This window comes from Phyllobates terribilis, unplaced genomic scaffold (genome assembly GCF_046119375.1).
Source record: "Phyllobates terribilis strain yellow unplaced genomic scaffold, ASM4611937v1 Scaffold_7__3_contigs__length_470593459, whole genome shotgun sequence".
Classification (NCBI taxonomy): domain Eukaryota; kingdom Metazoa; phylum Chordata; class Amphibia; order Anura; family Dendrobatidae; genus Phyllobates; species Phyllobates terribilis.
Window position 1 is genome coordinate 299,828,005 of NW_027362767.1, and position 20,373 is coordinate 299,848,377.

General features: G+C 41.2%; 2 protein-coding genes across 3 annotated transcripts in view; both read right to left on the bottom strand.

Annotated features, from left to right (window-relative positions):
• ARHGEF9 (Cdc42 guanine nucleotide exchange factor 9) overlaps positions 1 to 20,373 on the bottom strand; it is a 587,846-nt gene that overhangs the window by 343,786 nt on the left and 223,687 nt on the right. Inside the window, exon 1 of one of the 2 annotated variants that reach the window (XM_073641047.1) lies at positions 18,783 to 19,041. The exons of the other annotated variant lie outside the window; for it this stretch is intronic. Coding sequence (XP_073497148.1) covers positions 18,783 to 18,827 — 45 coding nt within the window. The 5' untranslated portion in view covers positions 18,828 to 19,041. Of the gene's footprint in view, positions 1 to 18,782; positions 19,042 to 20,373 lie in introns of those variants that run through there. 2 annotated transcript variants of the gene reach the window in all.
• LOC141154706 (uncharacterized) lies at positions 713 to 1,233 on the bottom strand. Its single transcript, XM_073641048.1, has one exon. It carries the CDS (start codon positions 890 to 892, stop codon positions 713 to 715), a length of 180 nt encoding a protein of 59 aa, XP_073497149.1. The 5' UTR covers positions 893 to 1,233.

The window sequence follows — 20,373 nt, forward strand, 5'->3', positions numbered from 1 at the left end:
TCCGCTTGCTATATCAGTATTTTGCCGTTCTGTGCCCCCACCCCTCATTAACAGACCATCAATTCTTCTCATGCACAACTTTTTGGTATTTTATTGCTTGACATCTGCCATCAGGGCTGTCATTATAAATTCTCATTAAGTCTTTGGGTTTTGTCTTGATTAATCATACCCCCTTTTTTTTTTTCCAGGATAATATTTCTGCATTGGCAAATGCATTGGTTGAGAAAAAAAAAACCCTCGTGAATAGATTGGCTTGAAAGCAAAATTGTGACAATCTAAGCAGAGATTTGTCACCCACCGCTAAAGGAAATGTGCTTATCTAAGTAAAGATTAAATATAAAAGGGAACGGCGAGGATGCCAATGATTTCCATTATAATTCTGCAGACTTCATTGCTATTTATACACATCTAAGACCGAACACTGAAGGATTACACTGCTAGGAAGTCTTAACCCTCAACGCCGAAGGGGTAACATGCAATGCTGGCCAATGCATTACAAGCCCACTCTCCCTCCTCCCCACCCCAGCATTGGAAGGGTTTAATATGACACACACACACACACAAAAAAAAGATTTAGGCACAGATAATATAGCAACGTCATACATATCACAGTGAGTCCATGATGAAGCTGGATGGCATAGCGAGCTCGCTACGGTGTCGTGCTCTCTTTCTCTTGCAGGCTCCTGCCGACAGCTCACAGGGAGAAATCCTTTTAACGAGTGCCCAGGAAAAACATAAGAATCACGTTCACCAGCAGCAAGACCACGATCACTGCAAAAACCACCACAGTTTGGACATCCAAGGTCATAGTGCAGTGCAAGACATTATAATGGTCGAGTCGGGGGGCTGGTAGGTTTTGATGTGTCAACCTTTGCTCTACGAAACTGTCCATACATCCAACATGTTAGAGTTGAAGGGGGACATAAGGCTTCTTTTTTTCCTCCTTTGTCGCTATTTGTTTTCCCCCTCTTTAGTCTTAATTTTCCCGGCTCTTTTATTTTACGCACTTATGGAGTGAAAAGAGGGGTAGAGGGGGGGGGTATGTAAGCAGGGGACTTGAAAATGCAGAAATCTTTTAGCAGAAGAGAGAGAGAGAAAAAAAAAGAACAGAGTGGAGCTGCTCGTGTCTCAGCGTCTCTCCTGTGTTTTAATTGGATTCCGTGCAGATAGGGCTGTGCATGAGATGAGCCCTCCACAGATTTGGAAGCTGCTTCTGGTGCGGCTGCGGCTCTGCGAGAGAGGCAATGGCAGTGTCATGCAAGGCGGGCTGGACGCATGCTAAGCAGGAGGCATAGGGATTTAGCTGTCAATCAGTGAGCGGGGACCAAGGATGGCGATTAATCCTTTTTTTTTTTTTTTTTCAAGGCAACAGTGGGTATGATAAGATGGATGAAGCTGCTGCAATGCATACAGAGCATCTCTCTATATCAGCAAGGGAGGAGTGCTGGGGCACAGAGGAAGAGCAATGAGAGAGGGCCAAGGGGGTGGAAAGAAGAAAACTGAAGGGGGTGTTTATGAACACGAATTAGAATAATAGAAGGAATGGGCAGGAAAAACCTCATCAAATGAGCAAGTTAGGTCACTGTCATTTCACTCTATTGCTATCATCAGAAATAGAAGCCCAATATCCGATTATTAAAGAACATCTGTCTACAAAATGCTCTTTTTTATGCATCTGACATATGATTTTAATATTCTAGAATGCTTGGCTCAAAGAATTCTAGAATTTTAAAAGCATATGTCAGATTATTTTTCTTGAATCATACTATGATCCAGGGGCGGACATAGCATTGGTGCAACCATAGGGGCCCAAGAGGTAAGAGGGCCAATTTCTACCTGTAAAACAGGTGGAATTGTGCATTATGATGAGCTATTGAAAATGGCCCATATATTCTGCTTGCACAGGGGCCCTCTTCTGTCTGTGTCCACCAGTGACCTGATCCAAGTAAATCTGTCATCAAAATTACCGCTTATCCATATTCATTAGATGTTCCAGCCCTCTTATAATACATAAATACATAATTTTGCAGGTTTCTTTACAAGGGGACAGTTGATTGGCCTGTCATATGTTCTGAAAATCAACCTTCAGACTCATTCAAAGACAGACAAACATTAGACTCATCTGCATCACATAGTCCGCTTAATTTTACTCATGGTGGCGCAGCAAGGAATTTAATGCACCACTCCAGCGGGGTTTTTTTTTTCAGCGCTGGATTGGCGCTTTAAATGTATATAAACTGCATAAATTAATTTTTCAGACTTGATGAGGCTGTTTACTTTGCAACATTTATGTATAAATGGCGGTATAATCATTTTTGAAAATTTTTCATCAATAATACTGTATTAAAATTAACATTTTCAGTGCCCAGAATTCTCGGCTTCTAAATACAGCCATTTTGACAAGGAGTTTTCAAAGTATGTACATCAGCCTCATCTGGTCATAAATGTATGCAGTTTGTATTGTAAAATCCGGCTACAGATGCTCCTTACCTTAAAGTTGAAGTGACTCATACACAGCCCCTCAATTAAAAAAGAAGCTAGTATTACTAAGCTCTTTACAGCAAATGGAAATATTGCCACATAGAAAGGACATGCCAATAAGTTGGATTTAGAATAATGTATTCAAAATTTTAAAATGGATTAGTAAATTAATAGATTTATATCAGTCTTATTACAGACTCTTGTTTGAATGCAAACCTTAACCCAATAAAGGCCTAATACATTCAGAAAAAGTACAAAAGTCTTAAACAGGTTGTTGAGGATTGAAAGGAAATCGGATTCTTGTTAACTTCATATTTAAAGTAGCATGATGTAAGGGCAGAGACCCTGATTCCAGTGATGTATCACTTACTGGGCTTTGTGTTGTGTTTTTTTTTTAGAAAATCCCTGTTTTATCTGCTGCAGATTTACCAGTTCTCTGAATGCTGAGCTCTGTATGACCCCGCCCACAACTCTGGTTGGTAGCTTCCTGTGTTTACTGTGCATAGGCAGAAAGCAGCCAATCAGTGGTGTGGGCTTGTTTATACAGAGCTCAGTATTCAGAGAACTGGTAAATCTGAAGCAGATAAAGCTGTGATTTTATTTAAAAAACATATATCATACAGTCCAGTAAGTAATACATTGCTGTAATCTGGGTTTCTGTGTCTACATTATGCTGCTCTCAGATTAGATGGCAAAAACCTGGAGACAGATTCCCATAAAAAAATATTCGAAAGAAAAGCATCAGTGATAAAACAAATGAAAAAAACATCTCTGTGTGGCGGGATTCATTACCCCACTGATCCAGAACTGTGTTTAGTGGTTCCTTATTGTGATTATTTACTTTGCTGCAGCAATCATGTGTCATATAATTCATGTGAACACTGCAGCCAATCACTGGCCTCAGCAATGATGGTTTCATGTACAGCCGAAACTGCTAGGGTCTCTGATTGGCTGCAGCAAACACTATGGTAAACTATGCACAACTTCTGCATCAAAGTAAACAAAGACAGGCAGTGACCATAGGAAAATTGTCGCTGGAACAGTAGAGAATTTAACAATTACATTATAGTAATTATTTTATTTTATAACTGCTGTGACACATTTTTTATTCTTTTTCCTTTTCTAATTTTCGAGTCCCTAACTTTACTTACTCCTCAAATGGCGTTCTGAAGTGCTAGTCAGGGGGCCAGGACAGAATACGTCATACCTTGTATGCCCTCGGAGGTATTCATCTGAGCTAAAATGTCGACTAATCTCTACAGGCTCAATCCTTAGAAACAGGGAGAGACACATTTTGGGAGCCTAAATTCTTTACCCTACATGGAATTTGGGTAATCAACACTGTTGGAAGGGAGAAACCTTTTTCCCCATACCTAATATCTGCTCTATTAAGAGCAGTCCAATGGCTACTACAGACATAAATATTGATACAGGCAGCATTTACCAATCATACCATCTAGAGATGATGAACCCAATCTGTAAAGTTCAGGGTTCATACCGGACGCCTAGTGTTCGGTGCTGAACTCTGTAGATGGACTTATCCTTGAAGTCCCTTTTACAGCTCGGGGAGGAGAGATGAGAGAGAGATTTTCCAGCTCCAAAGTTCAGGTCCTCATTGATTTCTATGGAGTTCAGGTTCAAGTTCGGATACAGTTCCGGTACTCGAACTGAACTTTGGGACTAAGGTTCAGTCGAACCCGACAAACTCAAACATCCACGGATCCGTTCATCCCTAAACTATCCGTAACCATAACTTTTATGGTGGCACAGTCAATGAAGGTCAATATGGTTAATTTATGGTTAATATTTCATTGATCATTGGTCTTTTTTATTTAAAATTGTTATAATTATTTCAAATCCTAATGATTCCTAACCAGATCCGAGTTATTCCCATACCATATACGAATACAATTTGCAAGAGGCACTTTCTACAACAGTTTTGCATTTATTTAGCCAACCTTCATCGTCACCCACCATACTCCCAATTAGGCCATGTACATCTGAGAAAACTGTGTGGTCTAATCAGAAAACTTTGTATCTTCTCAAAAAAAAAAAAAAAAACAGCAACTGAAATACCTTAATTATATCCTGAATTCTATTATGGCGAACACTGCATGAGAAATCCTTAGGAAAAGAGGCTGTTGTGACAAGAATATGTACTGCTATAGCAGACAAAATTTCTAATCAGGTTGCCTTTGTAGGCCAAGTAATGAGAGGGGGCATGTTCTACAGAAATGCTACATAGGCAAGATTTATACCAGCATCTCGAGCCCAAGAGCAGAAAGCAGGTCAGGCAATGCAACAGCACGTTATTTATCTATGGAGATGAAACAGAACGCTGCCGTTTTTTGACATGGGACATCACTTAAGGATTACTTTAGCGTGCGGTACTGCAGTAGTTATCAAAAAAGGATAATGCTAAAAATATTCTCCAATTTAGGGCTATCGTTGAAGGGGCAAATGAATGATTAATCTTGATTGGAAAACCACTTCTTTCGTTGTGGGTCTTCTTACCAACAGCCGATCAGAGGGGTCTCTGCTGGGAACCCCATGATCCGCTTCCATCTGCCATGAACCCTTGATGTAAATATATATTTTTATTACGGTGATGTTTCAGAGAATACTAATCATGATTGACATCAACGGTAACCATTGTTATCAACGAATGGCTATAGAAATTCCAGTGTCAAGAGGTGAATATAGAGTTTAGTTTATAGAGGGGAGTCCCAAAGAGAAGGCATTTCTGAAGGAGACAACTGCTTGTAACAAAAGTGACTAAAGAGTGTGTTGATATGAGTGGGAAATGACATATGACTAAGCATGACGCATGTTGCTTGACTTATATTCAACAGATCAAAAATAAAAAAGTTTTTCAAACTATCTGCCTTTCCAAAAACTTTTGTGAATTGCTCACAATTAGGAAGACTCCTCAAGCAAAATAAATGTCTGAAAAAAAAAAATGGAAGCAATGACAATGACACATCTTTGCAGACACTCTTTATATATGGCGAAGAAAGTAAAAAATGAGACTGACAAAGTTTGTTATGTTACATAAGAGTGTATGGTAATTGGTATAATTGAGGCATGTCTCCTGGTAACAATAGTAACTGGCTCGTGGAGATGAATACTAGATGAATCATGTGCAAGATTAGTCAGAATTAAAATTCAGTCTGTCTCAAGAAGGAAAGAACATGAAAGCAGGACTTATGGGCAAAAGTCCGCTAAGACAATTTACAATTGGGTTTAACCAAAAGTTTAGAAATACAGTATAAGTGGGCATTATCTACTGGGTAGATCCACACGGAAGAATCATTCTCAGGATCATGTAGATGAATACAAGTTTAGCTGAAGGCTGTGACATTACGACAAGGAGCAGAGCTAGACAATAAGTCTTTGATAAGTAACAACTCAAATCTGCCTACTCCCACACCACTCCTTCACCCGATTAACATTAAACATCAGGGGCCTCCCAAGCCAAGGACCCCATTGTTCCAAGAACAGTTGGATACACAGTGATTTGTCAACTTTTTTTTTTAAGAAATTAGCTTTACCTACTTGTAAAGGGTTAAGAGCATTAAGGTCAATTCCTAGGAATGCTCTATTCACGATAATCTTGCAGTCTGAACAGATCGACGATCATTCGTCTGGTGAAATGATCTTTTGAGCGGCATAAAAGATTATTGTTCTCGCCAGTACATCATCCTGTGTAAACAGGATTCGTGCTGCTGAGAACAATGGCAGCCAATGTGCACTGAGCAATTTATTACAGAATGTTCAGTGCAAATATGAAGCGCTCTTTGCCTGTGTGAACAGGCTATTAAAAGACCGCCGATGAGCAAACAAGTTGCCGATCAGCAAACAAGTGCCGGTCAGTCCGTGTAAACAAACCTGAAGGGTTTTCTAATGCAATAATATGGTCTTTCCATCATAGAACATTAAAAGGCAAAAATAAAAGCTTTTAGATTAGTTTGGAGGGTATGAGCTCCTCCACTAGTGCCTAAAAACTCATAGTTTCATGGCTGGGCAGCTAGGATTCACAGCTTAATATCGGAAGGGTTATAAAACATCATAAAAGTGGTCATGGATAACCGGACACTCTCCTACTGTATGAGTGGTCTGATCATCACTATTTGGGGAGTGAGTACACTTTTCCTTACTGCTTGGTCAAGCCACATACATAGTCATAGTTGTATTGATGAACATGTGTATAGAAATGCATAGAGTAGACGCTGACATCCAATCTCGGGTCAAATTGTTCAAGCAAACAAATCTAATTGCACAACACTGAGTGCTCAGACTATAAGATCCTTTAAAAAGGCACATAGCAGAACAGTTCTAAAAAAAGAGAAAAGTGAAGAATGAGAAACTAGCACTAAAAATAAAGTTACACATTTACTGGAGGGAAGGTGGATAACATGTATATTCATGATTGACGTCAGAAGAAAGTATATTTTCTAGGATTAGAAAATGCAATGCAATCGGGTCTGCAATAGCAGTCATTCCATTTCTACATCAAAATACATGTTGGCTTTTGTTTAAAGAGTGGCCTTGCTTTTAGATGGCTACTAGATTGGTCACTGTTTTGCATCCTCCTTGCTCCTTACGTTTATGAGTTTTCAAAAATAATCAAAATGGGGCTTCGTTCTGAAGCTCCATAGGCTTACAATGTAAAAGCCACTTCTGTGTGACATCACTGACAAGAGGAGCAGAATGGTGCTGGACACCAAAGAGATCAGCGGTAGGTGTGAATATTAACACACTCACACGGCATTACATGCATATATACACACTTTTTTTTTTCAAATTCAAGCTTTTTTAAAGATTTTATATAAATTTAACAGAAATCATAACAACAAATACAAAAATGAAAACGCTAAATGCATATCAATAGGACAGAAATAGACCCAACATGGTCAAATTATGAGATTTAAACATAAAAGAATTATTATTACCCGGTCAAACAGAATATATAATAATAACATCAATAGAATTCATGGGAGGGCTTCTTTAAATATAAGCTGATCTACAGTTCTTGACAGTGGCCATTTCACATTGAACAGACCTTTGCTGTTCAGCTCAGTGGAATGCTTACAGTGGGTACGGAAAGTATTCAGACCCCTTTAAATTTTTCACTCTTTGTTTCATTGCAGCCATTTGGTAAATTCTAAAAAGTTCATTTTTTTTCTCATTAATGTACACTCTGCAACAAATCTTGACTGAAAAAAAAACAGAAATGTAGAAATTTTTGCAAATTTATTAAAAAAGAAAAACTGAAATATCACATGGTCATAAGTATTCAGACCCTTTGCTCAGTATTGAGTAGAAGCCCCCTTTTGAGCTGGTACAGCCATGAGTCTTCTTGGGAATGATGCCACAAGTTTTTCACACCTGGATTTGGGGATCCTCTGCCATTCTTCCTTGCAGATCCTCTCCAGTTCCGTCAGGTTGGATGGTGAATGTGGCGCCCCTGAGGGTTCGGCCGCCACAGGAATGCTGCACTTCTTTAATGGAGTGTGGTGTTCCTCCTCTGAGGTAAGAACAGTGTGATGGTAGTTACCTAGCTTTTTGCATCCAACACCACATTTCCTCCAGAGGGAGCTAGTATGCACTAGGTGCTGCTCCCCTGGTTACAGGGAGACTGGGGAACACAAAGTGGTAGGAACCAGTTAGTGGGTGTGGGTGGAGGAACAGTTAGTTAGTTACACTTCTAATTTCATATTTAATAGAATGCCATCTTGGTACTTGGTTCTTCGGTGGTTCTGAGTTGGTCCATCTGACCTGTGTGGTCTCTGACACTGTGTCTGTCAAGTGGTAGTACTGTGCTGTCAAAATACTGTGTGTACAGTGACTTCCCTCCGGGAACGCAGATCCTGTGTGGACCTGCACCGGCATGGGACACAGCCCTCGTACCTCAATCGATGGGATGAGAGGGAGGTTGCAGACGAGGAACGTCTCAACCCGACCAAGGACCAGGATCAAGAAGGCCCGGGAGCTTTAGAGTGTGGCTCCCTAGCAAAAGGGTCCCGGGGAGGATGCAGACGGAGCGGAGCACGCCACCTGTCCTCTTCTACCTGATCTATTCAGAGGGATTCCGGCTGCAAGAGGGGTACCGGCCCCCGACACCCGACCTCGTACCCTATGTCCAGGACGGGAAAGCCCGGTTAGGCCCTGAGGATCCCGGCGGGCTTCGGATGGAGAGGAATTGCCACCCGAACCGTACACCTGAGAGGAGCTCAGAGGGAGACCCGGCCTATCCACACACGCACAGATGGGAATGGGTGAAGTCTGTAGTGCAGGAACACTCTGGTGTAGGGACGCTACCAAACACTGGACTTCCTCGGAGGTAGTCGGACCCCCGTCCCTGGTGGCTGCAGGACTCCGCGAGGAGCAGGGAGAAGCCTTGCGCTGCTGATGAGAACTGTGAGTAAAGCCTTGGAAATTCATCCCTATGGCCTCCGGACTGTTCATTACGCGCTATACCACGCGACACGGTGCCCTACTCCCGCACTACTACCCCCCCTTCATCCTGCCTTGCCTGCCCTGAGGCCGCGCTCCGCCTGTGGGGAGCAGCGAGAACTTTAGCCGCCATGACACCGGGCCTCAGCGGACTGTAGCGGCGCTGGTGGCGCATCACCAGACACCACAGGTGGCGTAGTCGACAAATTACCACTCAACCCGGATAGCCCTAACATCATTTTCAATGTGACGGCCCTGGTCACGGAATGGGTCAAGGCCACGACTGCATCCCCCTTCTCAACATCTGACCCGGCTCCGAGTACCCCATCTTCCCAGGGCAGGGCTTGAGAGGCGTCACATGAACGTTGGTGGACAGCCATTTTCAGGTCTCTACAGAGATGCTCAATTGGGTTTAGGTCAGGGCTCTGGCTGGGCCAGTCAAGAATGGTCACAGAATTGTTCTGAAGCCACTCCTTTGTTATTTTAGCTGTGTGCTTAGGCTCATTGTCTTGTTGGAAGGTGAACCTTCGGCCAAGTCTGAGGTCCAGAGCACTCTGGAAGAGGTTTTCATCCAGGATATCTCTGTACTTCGCCGCATTCATGTTTCCTTCAATTGCAACCAGTCGTCCTGTCCTTGCAGCTGAAAAACACCCCATAGCATGATGCTGCCACCACCATGTTTCACTGTTGGGATTGTATTGGGTAGGTGATGAGCAGTGCCTGGTTTTCGACACACATACCACTTAGAATTATCACTAAAAAGTTCTATCTTCGTCTCATCAGACCAGAGAATCTTATTTCTCATAGTCTGGGAGTCCTTCATGTGTTTTTGAGCAAACTCTATGCGGGCTTTCATATGTCTTGCACTGAGGAGAGGCTTCCGTCGGGCCATTCTACCATAAAGGCCCGACAGGTGGAGGGCTGCATTGATAGTTGACTTTGTGGAACTTTCTCCCATCTCCCTACTCCATCTCTGGAGCTCAGCCACAGTGATCTTGGGGTTCTTCTTTACCTTTCTCACCAAGGCTCTTCTCCCACGATTGCTCAGTTTGGTTGGACGGCCAGGTCTAGGAAGACTTCTGGTGGTCCCAAACTTCTTCCATTTAAGGATTATGGAGGTCACTGTGCTCTTAGGAACCTTGAGTACTGCAGAAATTATTTTGTAACCTTGGCCAGATCCGTGCTTTGCCACAATTCTGTCTCTGAGCTCCTTGGGCAGTTCCTTTGAGCTCGTGATTCTCATTTGGTCTGACATGCACTGTGAGCTGGGAGGTCTTATATAGACAGGTGTGTGCCTTTCCAAATCAAATCCTATAAGTTTAATTAATCACGGCTTGATTCCAATGAAGGAGTAGAACCATCTCAAGGAGGATCACATGGAAATGGACAGCATGTAACTTAAATATGAGTGTCTGAGCAAAGGGTCTGAATACTTATGACCATGTTATATTTTAGTTTTTCTTTTTTTAATAAATTTGCAAAAATGTCTACATTTCTGGGGTTTAGATGGGGTGCAGAGAGTACATTAATGGGAAAAAATGAACTTTTTAGAATTTACCAAATGGCTGCAATGAAACAAAGAGTGAAAAATTTAAAGGGGTCTGAATACATTATGTACCCACTGTACATGAGCCAATGGGTGAGTGTCAGACCTCCATAAAACTGATATTGATGACCTATCCTAAGTGTAGGCCATTACTATTAAATGCTTGAACAACCCCTTTAAATTGATTTATTCTCTTTTTTTTCTTTATTCTCCTTATATTAAGCTGAACATTTGCTGAGTCCATCTATGGAATAAATCACTCATGAGTCTAAGTATATTCAATTTCCGTCCACCCAGCCTAACAGAGCTGCAGCTTGTACTGAGCCATGTGAGATCTCAGCAGGGAGGAGGGACACTGAGGAGCTGCCAATCAGATTAGGTGGGTGGAGATTCAGTTATACTTTCATAAAGCATTATATAGTCTAAAAGATATATGTAATAATATAGGCAGTTTGTGTTGTGAAATCATGTGACAAATCTGCTTTAAGCAAAACATTTATAAGTCAGACTTATTTGGTAAATTATTGTAAAAACCAATGTTCTCTGCATAATTTCTATTACTTCGATCCATTTATATAACTAGAAAGGTGTTGAAAGTAGCTTATGAAATTAATACTTCCCTCCATATTACCTCCACCGATCATATATATGCTCTGGATAGGTGATAAATGTTGTTTTAGGGCTAACCCATTTATGCACTTTTTTTAACTGTATGTCCACTTTTTATCTCTGAGTCTGCATGTATAAACTATGATTCAACCAAATGTTTAAAAATTGCCTAAATCATTCGAATTGCCATAAAACTCTCATTATAAAACAGAGGGATAAGAAGAAACTCATTTGCCGGCAAAAGAATCTTTAGAAACTGAAGAAACTCTGCATTAACCTTCAACCTCCAGCTAGAGAACCAGATGACTGTAGACCGTTGTGAAATCCAAGGATATGGTATCAGTTTTTTTCACATCAGTCTAATAAAAATGATTAAAGGTATTGCTGTATAGAAAAAAAATAGCGACAAATTAGATTACTGGTATCTTAGAAGTATCTCAATACCATGTAAATGTATAACTGGACACGTATTGTATGCTACAAAATCATTTAATAAAGGATCCAACTTTAATGGATTCATCAGATGTGCATAATAAAGAGGGCACTTAAATGCTCCTTTGTGTTGATACATAAGCCCCATTGTTGCCCTGTATTTTGCACAATATCATATATTCAGATTAACTTTCACTTATTATTAAGTGTATACAGTATAGCTATCAGCTAGGATTGGAATCACACCCTTCTTCTATTTCCTAAAGTTTTACACGTGTATATGTGTCATGTACTTCAGAAAATAATATAATCCAATGTGTTAAAGTGGTTAATAGCTCTAAAAACTAATGATCATAAAAGACAGATCTCAAGAACAGGGGATTCATTGGGAAGGTTACCATACAAGTGCATACAAATATGGTCACACTATTAAAATTAAAGGAGTTTCCCACGTTCAAGAGAGTGGACCCCAAACACTTTTTGGGAGCACAGGGAGGATTGAGAAAAGATTTTCAAGTTCCAATGTTCGGGTCCCCATTGACTTCTATGGGGTTCGGGTTCAGGTTCAAGGTTGGGTACAGTTCTGATACCCGAACCGAACCTTGGACTAAAGTTCGGTCGACCCCGACGAACCTGAACTTCCACGGATCCGCTCATCCCTAGTAACAATCTCACATGATCCCCAGGAACGCGAGTGTCGACACTGCTGGAACGGCACCTGCATTGGAGGTGAGTATAAGTGTTTTTATTTTAACGTGAGAAAACATTCAGAATGAGAAAGGGTTGTCCTAGTAGTGGACAACCTCTAAGTAGAGTCTTATAAACATGCATATAAAAAAACACATGTCAGAATCCTTCCTATAGACTGGATTCTCATATTCATCTTTTTTTGACATGTAAGAAAATTGGATCGATTTTGAAAAGTGTTTTTTCTGACTTTTATCGCCAATTTGCTGTTAGTGGAACGTGTTAATATCTCACTCTGGGAGCCATGTTTTTTAATGAAGATCTATTTATATTTATAAAGAATTTTGGGGATAAAATGATGTCCTATCTAGTATTTTTAACTATTTCACGATGCGTCACCATCCATTTTTTGTATTTTTTTATAGACCCATTGACTCACAAAGTGGAACAAAATTGGACATGTCTTGAGTTTTTATTTGTGGTTGATGAACATGTGAAAATCCTAAAAAAAGAAGTGAATAAAATAGAACATGTAATTGAAACACTAACATGTGAATCGCGGGCCCTACTTGTAGGTTTCAGTAACTTTGATTTAATTGAAAATGCCATGTCAGCATCTGTGCAGCGATTTCTCCAATGAAACCAAAAACTAAAAGGTCCTGCTCAATCAATGAGATTGTCGGGGACCACCTACAGTACCTAGTCTCCTCTGATGACTTTAATAGCATGTTACAAAGGTTTAACGCGTAATTTACCGGATAAAGCCTAGCTCAGTTAATATACTTTTCTGCGCAGAACACATTGCAGCACAGGTGTGTTTCCATGTATCCAGCCTACATGGAATGGAATTTAATATATATTTAATATAGAAAAATGCAGTAAGAATAAGAGAATTTCCAGTCTAAGACCATGCACGTTTACGTCATTCATAGGTGACCCACATAGATAAAGGCATTCTGTTCTGTGGGGATTCTCCTATTGTGCATAAGTGTGCACAAATCTCTAGCTATACAACCCCATAGGGATCAATGATTTATACTACCGCTTGCTGGATGCTCATTAAAGCAGTAAGACACTTGCACAAGGTTATAAAAAACATACATGCTGCAAGACAAATCGTCCTTTTTTCTGCAACAACTATTCAGAATACATTAGGCATATTGCCCACATCGAAAAGTAGCACATAAGAGAATGCAGCGGATTATTTTATAAACTGTCAGTACCTGTACAGGTCTGTGAATCTGGAAAGGATCGGTGATTTATAAGATTATGGACGGCTATCGCAGCGTCAGATACAGACCTGGGAAATATTGTAGCTGGCGATGATGGAATTGATTTGCAAGGTTTCAGATTTGCAGCGAATCAGAGTGATCCGCATTTTAGAAAATCAATGGAGAGGAGAACAATCAAAGATTCCCTGCTCTTCAGTTTTTGCTAAAGTCATAGTGGTTGTATTGGATTCTTATATAACATTGAACATGCTGTGATAAGAATCATAGAAATTGCTCCTGAGCACAATGCACGGACAAACAATACAGACCATACTCTATATAATGTACAATACACTTTATCATGCACAGTATATATGAAATATTGCCTTACCTGAACATAAATGACCTAACTGCTTCTCCAACTATTGCCCATAGTGTACACAAAGTGAACATTTCACCTAACTTGGCCAGAGCTACTACATGGACCTCTGTTCCCAATGTATCAGCAGAACAAATCTCTAAAAGAAATGTTGCCTACTTAACCCTCAGGCAGGTCGTTAGTGCTTTACAGACATCATCCTCACAATCTAAATTCCCTATCAAGATGACTTTGGAGATTGGGAAACCCAGGTGAACCCAGGGAGAACGTAGAGACTGCTTTCCAGATGTTGTCCTAGGATTTGAACCTGGAATGCTGCAGTGCTAACTACTAAGACACCATAAAGTGTAGAAACAGTCAAACCATAAAATAAGTTCTTGATGTTCCCAAAAGGTCCACACTGCACTTATGGATTCTCAAGTCTCTCTTAACAGTAAAGAACTGACTGCACTAGGATACCATCCGTGTGCTGTCTGACTTTTTCACTGACTCATAGACTTAATGCGAATTTGATCCGAGACCCAGATCAACATCAAACATGTCTCTAGTTTTTTTTGAGGACACATGATCTGAAAAAGAAATACACAGGTATGTGAACAGCTCCATAGATTTTAATGGGTACATGTTTTGTGAAAAAAACAGAACACGTACGAGAAACAGATGTCTAAATTGGACTTAAAGGGGTTGTCCACTACTAGGGCAATCCCTTCTTGATCTAAATGTTTGGCCCCGATGAAACAAAAAAGCTTATACTCGCCTCCCGTGCTGTTGCCGTTCCAGCAGTGTCGGCAGCGCTGACGTCACTGTCTCCGCCTTCTTTCAAATTGAACATGAAGAGGAAGTCCGGGCTGCAGCTGATTCCTGACTTCCTCTTCACGATCAATTAGTCCAAAGGCGGGGCCAGTAACGCCAGTGCTGATTGGGCACCTGGCTCACGTGTCACAACAACCGCATAGGGGCCCCAGGACCGCGAGTACTAACACCGCTGGAACGGCACTGACATGGGAGGGGAGTATAAGCTTTTTTATTTTATCGGGGCCAAGCGTGGGGTATGAGAAGGAGTTGTCCAAATAGTGGACAACTTCTTTAAGAGTTCAGTGAATTATTAAAAAAATGTAAGGCTGTGTGCCCACGATGCGTTTTTTAAGCGTTTCCGCAGCGGCAAAAACGCTGCAGAAACGCTTAAAAAACGCATGGTAGAAGGCCTGCCATGTTCCCCAATGATAATCCGCATGTGCTGTGCACATGCTGCGGAAATTTCCGCTGCGGATTATCATTGCGGAAAAAAACGCAGCACTACCAATTATTTTGCGGAAGTGCTGCGTTTTTGCCGCCATTGACTTGCATTAGAATGCATGCATTCCGCTTCACTAGATAAGGACATGCAGAATGCACTCGTTCAATGTGCGGATGGTACCCAGGTCTAAAGGAGAGGAGACTCTCCTCCGGACCCGGGTACCATAGAAACTGTAAAAAAAAGAATAAAATAAAAAATAAATATGATACTTACCTTCTGACGGCCCCCGATGCGCTCCTCCTCTCATGCCGGCAAATCGCGATGGACTGAAGGACCTGCGCTGATGTCATAGTCATGTGACGGGTCAGCAGGTCCTTCAGTGTACCGCGATCTGCCGGCAGTCAGCACCGAGTGAAGCAAGACACCGGGGGCCATCGGAAGGTAAGTATAGATTTATTTTTTATTTTTAAACATTCTCTCAGGTCACACTATATAAATCCATGCCGTTTGCATGGATTTATATAGTGTGACCAAGTTGTCAAGCACTTTCCAAGTGATGCTAAAATCGCTTGGAAAGCGCTTGTCAACCCGCATGCGGAAATGCATGTGAAGAACGCTTCACATCCGCTTGTCCGTGGCAGGAAAAACGCATGTACAATCCGCATGTACAATCCACATGTACAATCCGCATGTACAATCCGCATGCGTTTTTTCTGCCAGGGAGATGCAGAAACGCTCAGGAAAAATCCGGAGCATTTCTGCATCGTGGGCACATAGCCTAACAGCTGAAAATAATTCCCTATTATTGCCATACATGTTCCATAAGTGGCAAATCCAGAGGTGCAGAAGGACCACCTGTGAAGGGAGTAATGAGAAATGTGAGTGCATGTAGTTATACATTGAGGAGAAGTTAGAAGAACTTATAAAAGCTTTCCAAAAAGAAAAAGATTTCCTTAAAGCAAATAAGTATTTCTCAGGCTTGAGCTACCGGTTCATTAAGCAGGCCATACACAAGCAATATTTATCTTCAGATTATCTGCAGATTCAGCTTAGTTTAGTGTCATTTGTTGTTGATTTATGCGTATAATCACACCAGACATCAAATTCTTAGCAAATTTTGCCAAGGGTCTGCAGATATATATTGGATGTGTATGGCCAAATTTAAACCCCTCATACACAATAGATAGCTGTCAGCTTTTTGGATGGTCATTCGGCTGACAGTTATCTTTCCCATACCCTTCAATGCTCGGCTGAGCACTGCTGTGTTGCCTGTGAGCGAGAAAGCTGCTAGATTTCTCTGGCACTGGCTTATCTCATGAAGAACAAAAGGATTGACCATCAGAAATCCAACAATCCAGATACTTCTGTCAAGGGAGAGTTGGGAGGCCCCATACACATTAGACCATCAGCCGATCCCATCCATATTGACAGATTCGGTAGACATTTCTCTAGTGTGTGTGGGGGCCTTTAACCTTTATATAAAATGAATGGAGGTCGAGGCATCAGTACCAAAAATTATCACCTTAATTTTAATTTTCTATTTACTAATAAGGTTTCTCATACAGAATTTGGTGTATGAAAATGGTTTTAGGTAAGTTTGGATATTCATATTTTTCTAAAGAGTTAAAGCTCAGAGACATATGTACAGATTATATAACAATAATATGAGTAAAATGTATAATAAGCAGATAAGAGATACCATACGTATTATTTATCAGTAGACGCCTTATATACACACACAAACAAGCAATAATCAACATCCTGCACAATAAAGTAACAGAACAGTACCTAAATAGCAAAGATCAATTTAATTTTTATGCAAAGTATTGTACTAAAATTCTGCGTGGAGTCTCTGTAAATTCACAAACATCGAGGATCGCTTAGGTAAATCCCTTTGGATTATTCACACATCACTTCGTGGGAGATCAGTACAATCCCGTTCACTAGGGATTATTTTATCGTTCCGATAAAGCGTATTACGGCCAAAAGAAGCTACTTTGCCGGAATTTATAGACAGCTTCCAAACTTTGTACCAAAACATCTCATTACATATTACGTTATATTGCTCTGTGTACCTGTTTAATGATGACTTACAAAAAAACAATAAACCATATCAGGGCTTTACTCACTTTTATAATACAGTAACGATAAAACAGATTCAACTGTTCAGTTAAAACCGGTGACGCTAGAAGGCTAATTCACACTGGTCTCCATACCGGCAATGATTTCTTGGAATTTCTCCTCAGCTTTTTGGTTAATTATATAACAATGGCAACGGCTCAAGAGACATAATATGCATTTTGCAAGAGAATAGTCAATGCTCCCTGTCATGACCAAGTAAAGTAAGAAGTAATTGCATCAGTCAGCACCACATAGGGCCGCGACCCTTTAGCAGGAAAGCAATGGCGACACTGGAATTAGTGATGTACTAGAGAGCAAAGCATTTTCCTCCTAGCAACAGATGCTTCAACTGGAGGTCATTGCGGGAAGTGAGGTAGGCAGGTTCACAGAATATACGGAAGAGTATAGGACGGCGGTAGTCTACAGGAGTAGTGCACACATGGCCTCGCTGCTATGGGGAGGTCCTGTAACATGGAATTTCAGATATTTGCATTTTTTTGGCTTATTCTTCAAATCTTACATTGGCTTTATGATGTGCAGACATGCTTTGGATGGTTTGTGATGATTCCCTATGCAATAATCCATACATAATCACTGGCAACTTGCGTATTAGAATACAGCAAGTGACATCACACTCTCCGATATGACATCACACTCTCCAATGTGACATCACACTCTCCGATATGACATCACACTCTCCGATATGACATCACACTCTCCAATGTGACATCACACTCTCCGATATGACATCACACTCTCCGATATGACATCACACTCTCCAATGTGACATCACACTCTCCAATGTGACATCACACTCTCCGATATGACATTACACTCTCCAATATGACATCACATTCTCCGATATGACATCACTCCCAGTATACAGGCCCGGATCCTGGATGCACGGCTGGTCCATTTCATAGTGCAATATGTAAAGCCTAGCATCCTAACACATCATCATCCATTCCTTCTATGTGATATGAATAGCTGAGTGCTTATGGCCGCAGAGAAACACAATCAGACTCGCAAGATCTCCATCTATTATTCATTCCAGAAACCAAATTAAAAGCCCCGAATGTTATTCCACAAACACCTTAAAAACCCATCCGGCTTTGGCTACCTCCCCCCCATTGCAGCATTTATTAACTCTACGTGGTCTGTGCAGCTTCACACAGCACCAGTGCCAGCATTGCCAGCAGCCCAGTGGAGCTGGGTCTATTTTTAGCTGCAGCTGTCAGTTTCGGCTGTGTGAGGCATCATCCTTTTGGCGGAGCCGTTTGTACAATGGGAATAGGTCCCCTCCAAATAGTAGAATAACCCGTTCTAAACCAGATGAGGCCGCAGCACCGTTATTGGGGGGATTATTGCAACAGAAGCACAAAGAAACACACAAGCAACAAAGCAAGTAGAGGTTCCTAAACATAAAGTATCCTTACATTGGAACATGCTCTTGATACCTCAATATGGGATGAAGAGTCTAGCAACCTCCCTCTGCCCAGAGATGCATCTCCATGTTCTGTAGAGCCAGTAATGATGTGTGTAAAATGGCTGGAGCTTAGCCCCGTAGATCTGCGCTGCCTCTCAGAGAGAAGGGTAGAGATAGCAGCAGCTACCTGGACTCACCATCCCCTCTCTGCCGCTGGTCCATGCCAGGTTCTGTTGATCCATCCTGAACGATGCTTGTGGCCCCCTTACTCCTGGGTTTTACCCCCCTCAATGACAGCTGCAGACTCACATCTGTCTCCCTCAGCGTTATCAGCACATTGGCTCCTGGCTTTGGGGGGGTTTCTTGGGTGGTTGAAGGAGACCCTTTTGCTTTGTGTGTCTCTCACTCTCATACACACACATCCCCTCCCCCTCTTTCTGTCTCGCTCACTCCCCTCCTTCTCACCCTTTTTATTCTCATTTTTTTCCATTTACTCTCGTTCTTCTAGAATGAATAAATTCTTTCTGATTTCGCGATCATTTGGTTCTTTTTTTTTTCTTACAGGTTACTAATTATTATATTTTATATCGATGCCAGACATTTATTAGATTTCTAATTGTATTATTTCACTTGGGAGCAAAATCCTAAATATATGAGCTAATCCAATAAAATAACTGTGTTGATGAGAGTAATAGGAGGTGACGTCTGAGTTGGTTGAAGATTGGGTGTCAAGTTTTCTAGCTAAATAAAAAAAACATGGTGCTACCAAAAATATATATTTTTGTACTTTTTATTGTTTTGGCACAACCTATTTAGTCAATATTTGCATAAGAATGTATATAAAAACAACAGATTGATTATACCTGAATGTCAACATATCAAGAAAGTGTGGAAATCGGGTTGCCTGGATTTCATGTTCCGGTTCCCCATAGAATGCCATGTTTTGTGAAATATTAATGAGCTGTATGTAAAGTAAACATTTAAGCTGAATTTATACATACCTGAAACGCTGTCTGATACGGATGTACCATGATGTCCAGACTGACCGAGGGTCTCCTGCTTGAAGTCAACAGAGTCACAAGCATATAATGGAGTTCAGGTCAGGAGATCCCGCCACAGCATAAAGTCACCTGCGCTCTGGATTTGAACTTACGCTCTCTGTCAATTCAGGCAGCAGATTTTATCTTTTGCCCCAATCAGAGTCCTCTCACCAAGCCAAATCAGATCTCCTGCTTTGCTCTGAGGAATGTCAACACCCCGAAACACGTGTCTGCAAATGGAGTTTCAGGTTTGGCTTCTTATTTTAAGTCAAGTACCAAACATGGAAGAAATTAATTACATATTTTATGGTGCCATGACAAGGCTCATTAAAGGGTCGACATTGACTTTTAGGATTGCTACATCCAAAAGGTGGCACCAGAGATCAAGTCCTCTTCCTCCTGAAGATGCTATTTGCAGATTTCAATTCCCAGAGGAGCACTGCATGGCTTATAAGTCTCCTTACGTCGCCTTGGCACTCCCTGTAAGGAAAAAGGTCCCTCTTAGACTAACAGTCAGAGGCCTCTCACCCAGACAAATCAGATTTCTTGCTTTGCACTGTGGAGGGGGCAACACCACAAAACAATAGTCTGCAAATGGAGTTTCTGGTTTGTTTTTTTATCCTAAGTCATGTGGCAAGGCTCGGTAAAGGGTCGATATTGACTTTTAGGATTGCTACATCCAATAGGTGGAGCCAGAGATGAAGTTCATTTACTTCTGAAGAGGCTATTTGCAGATTTAAATTCCCAG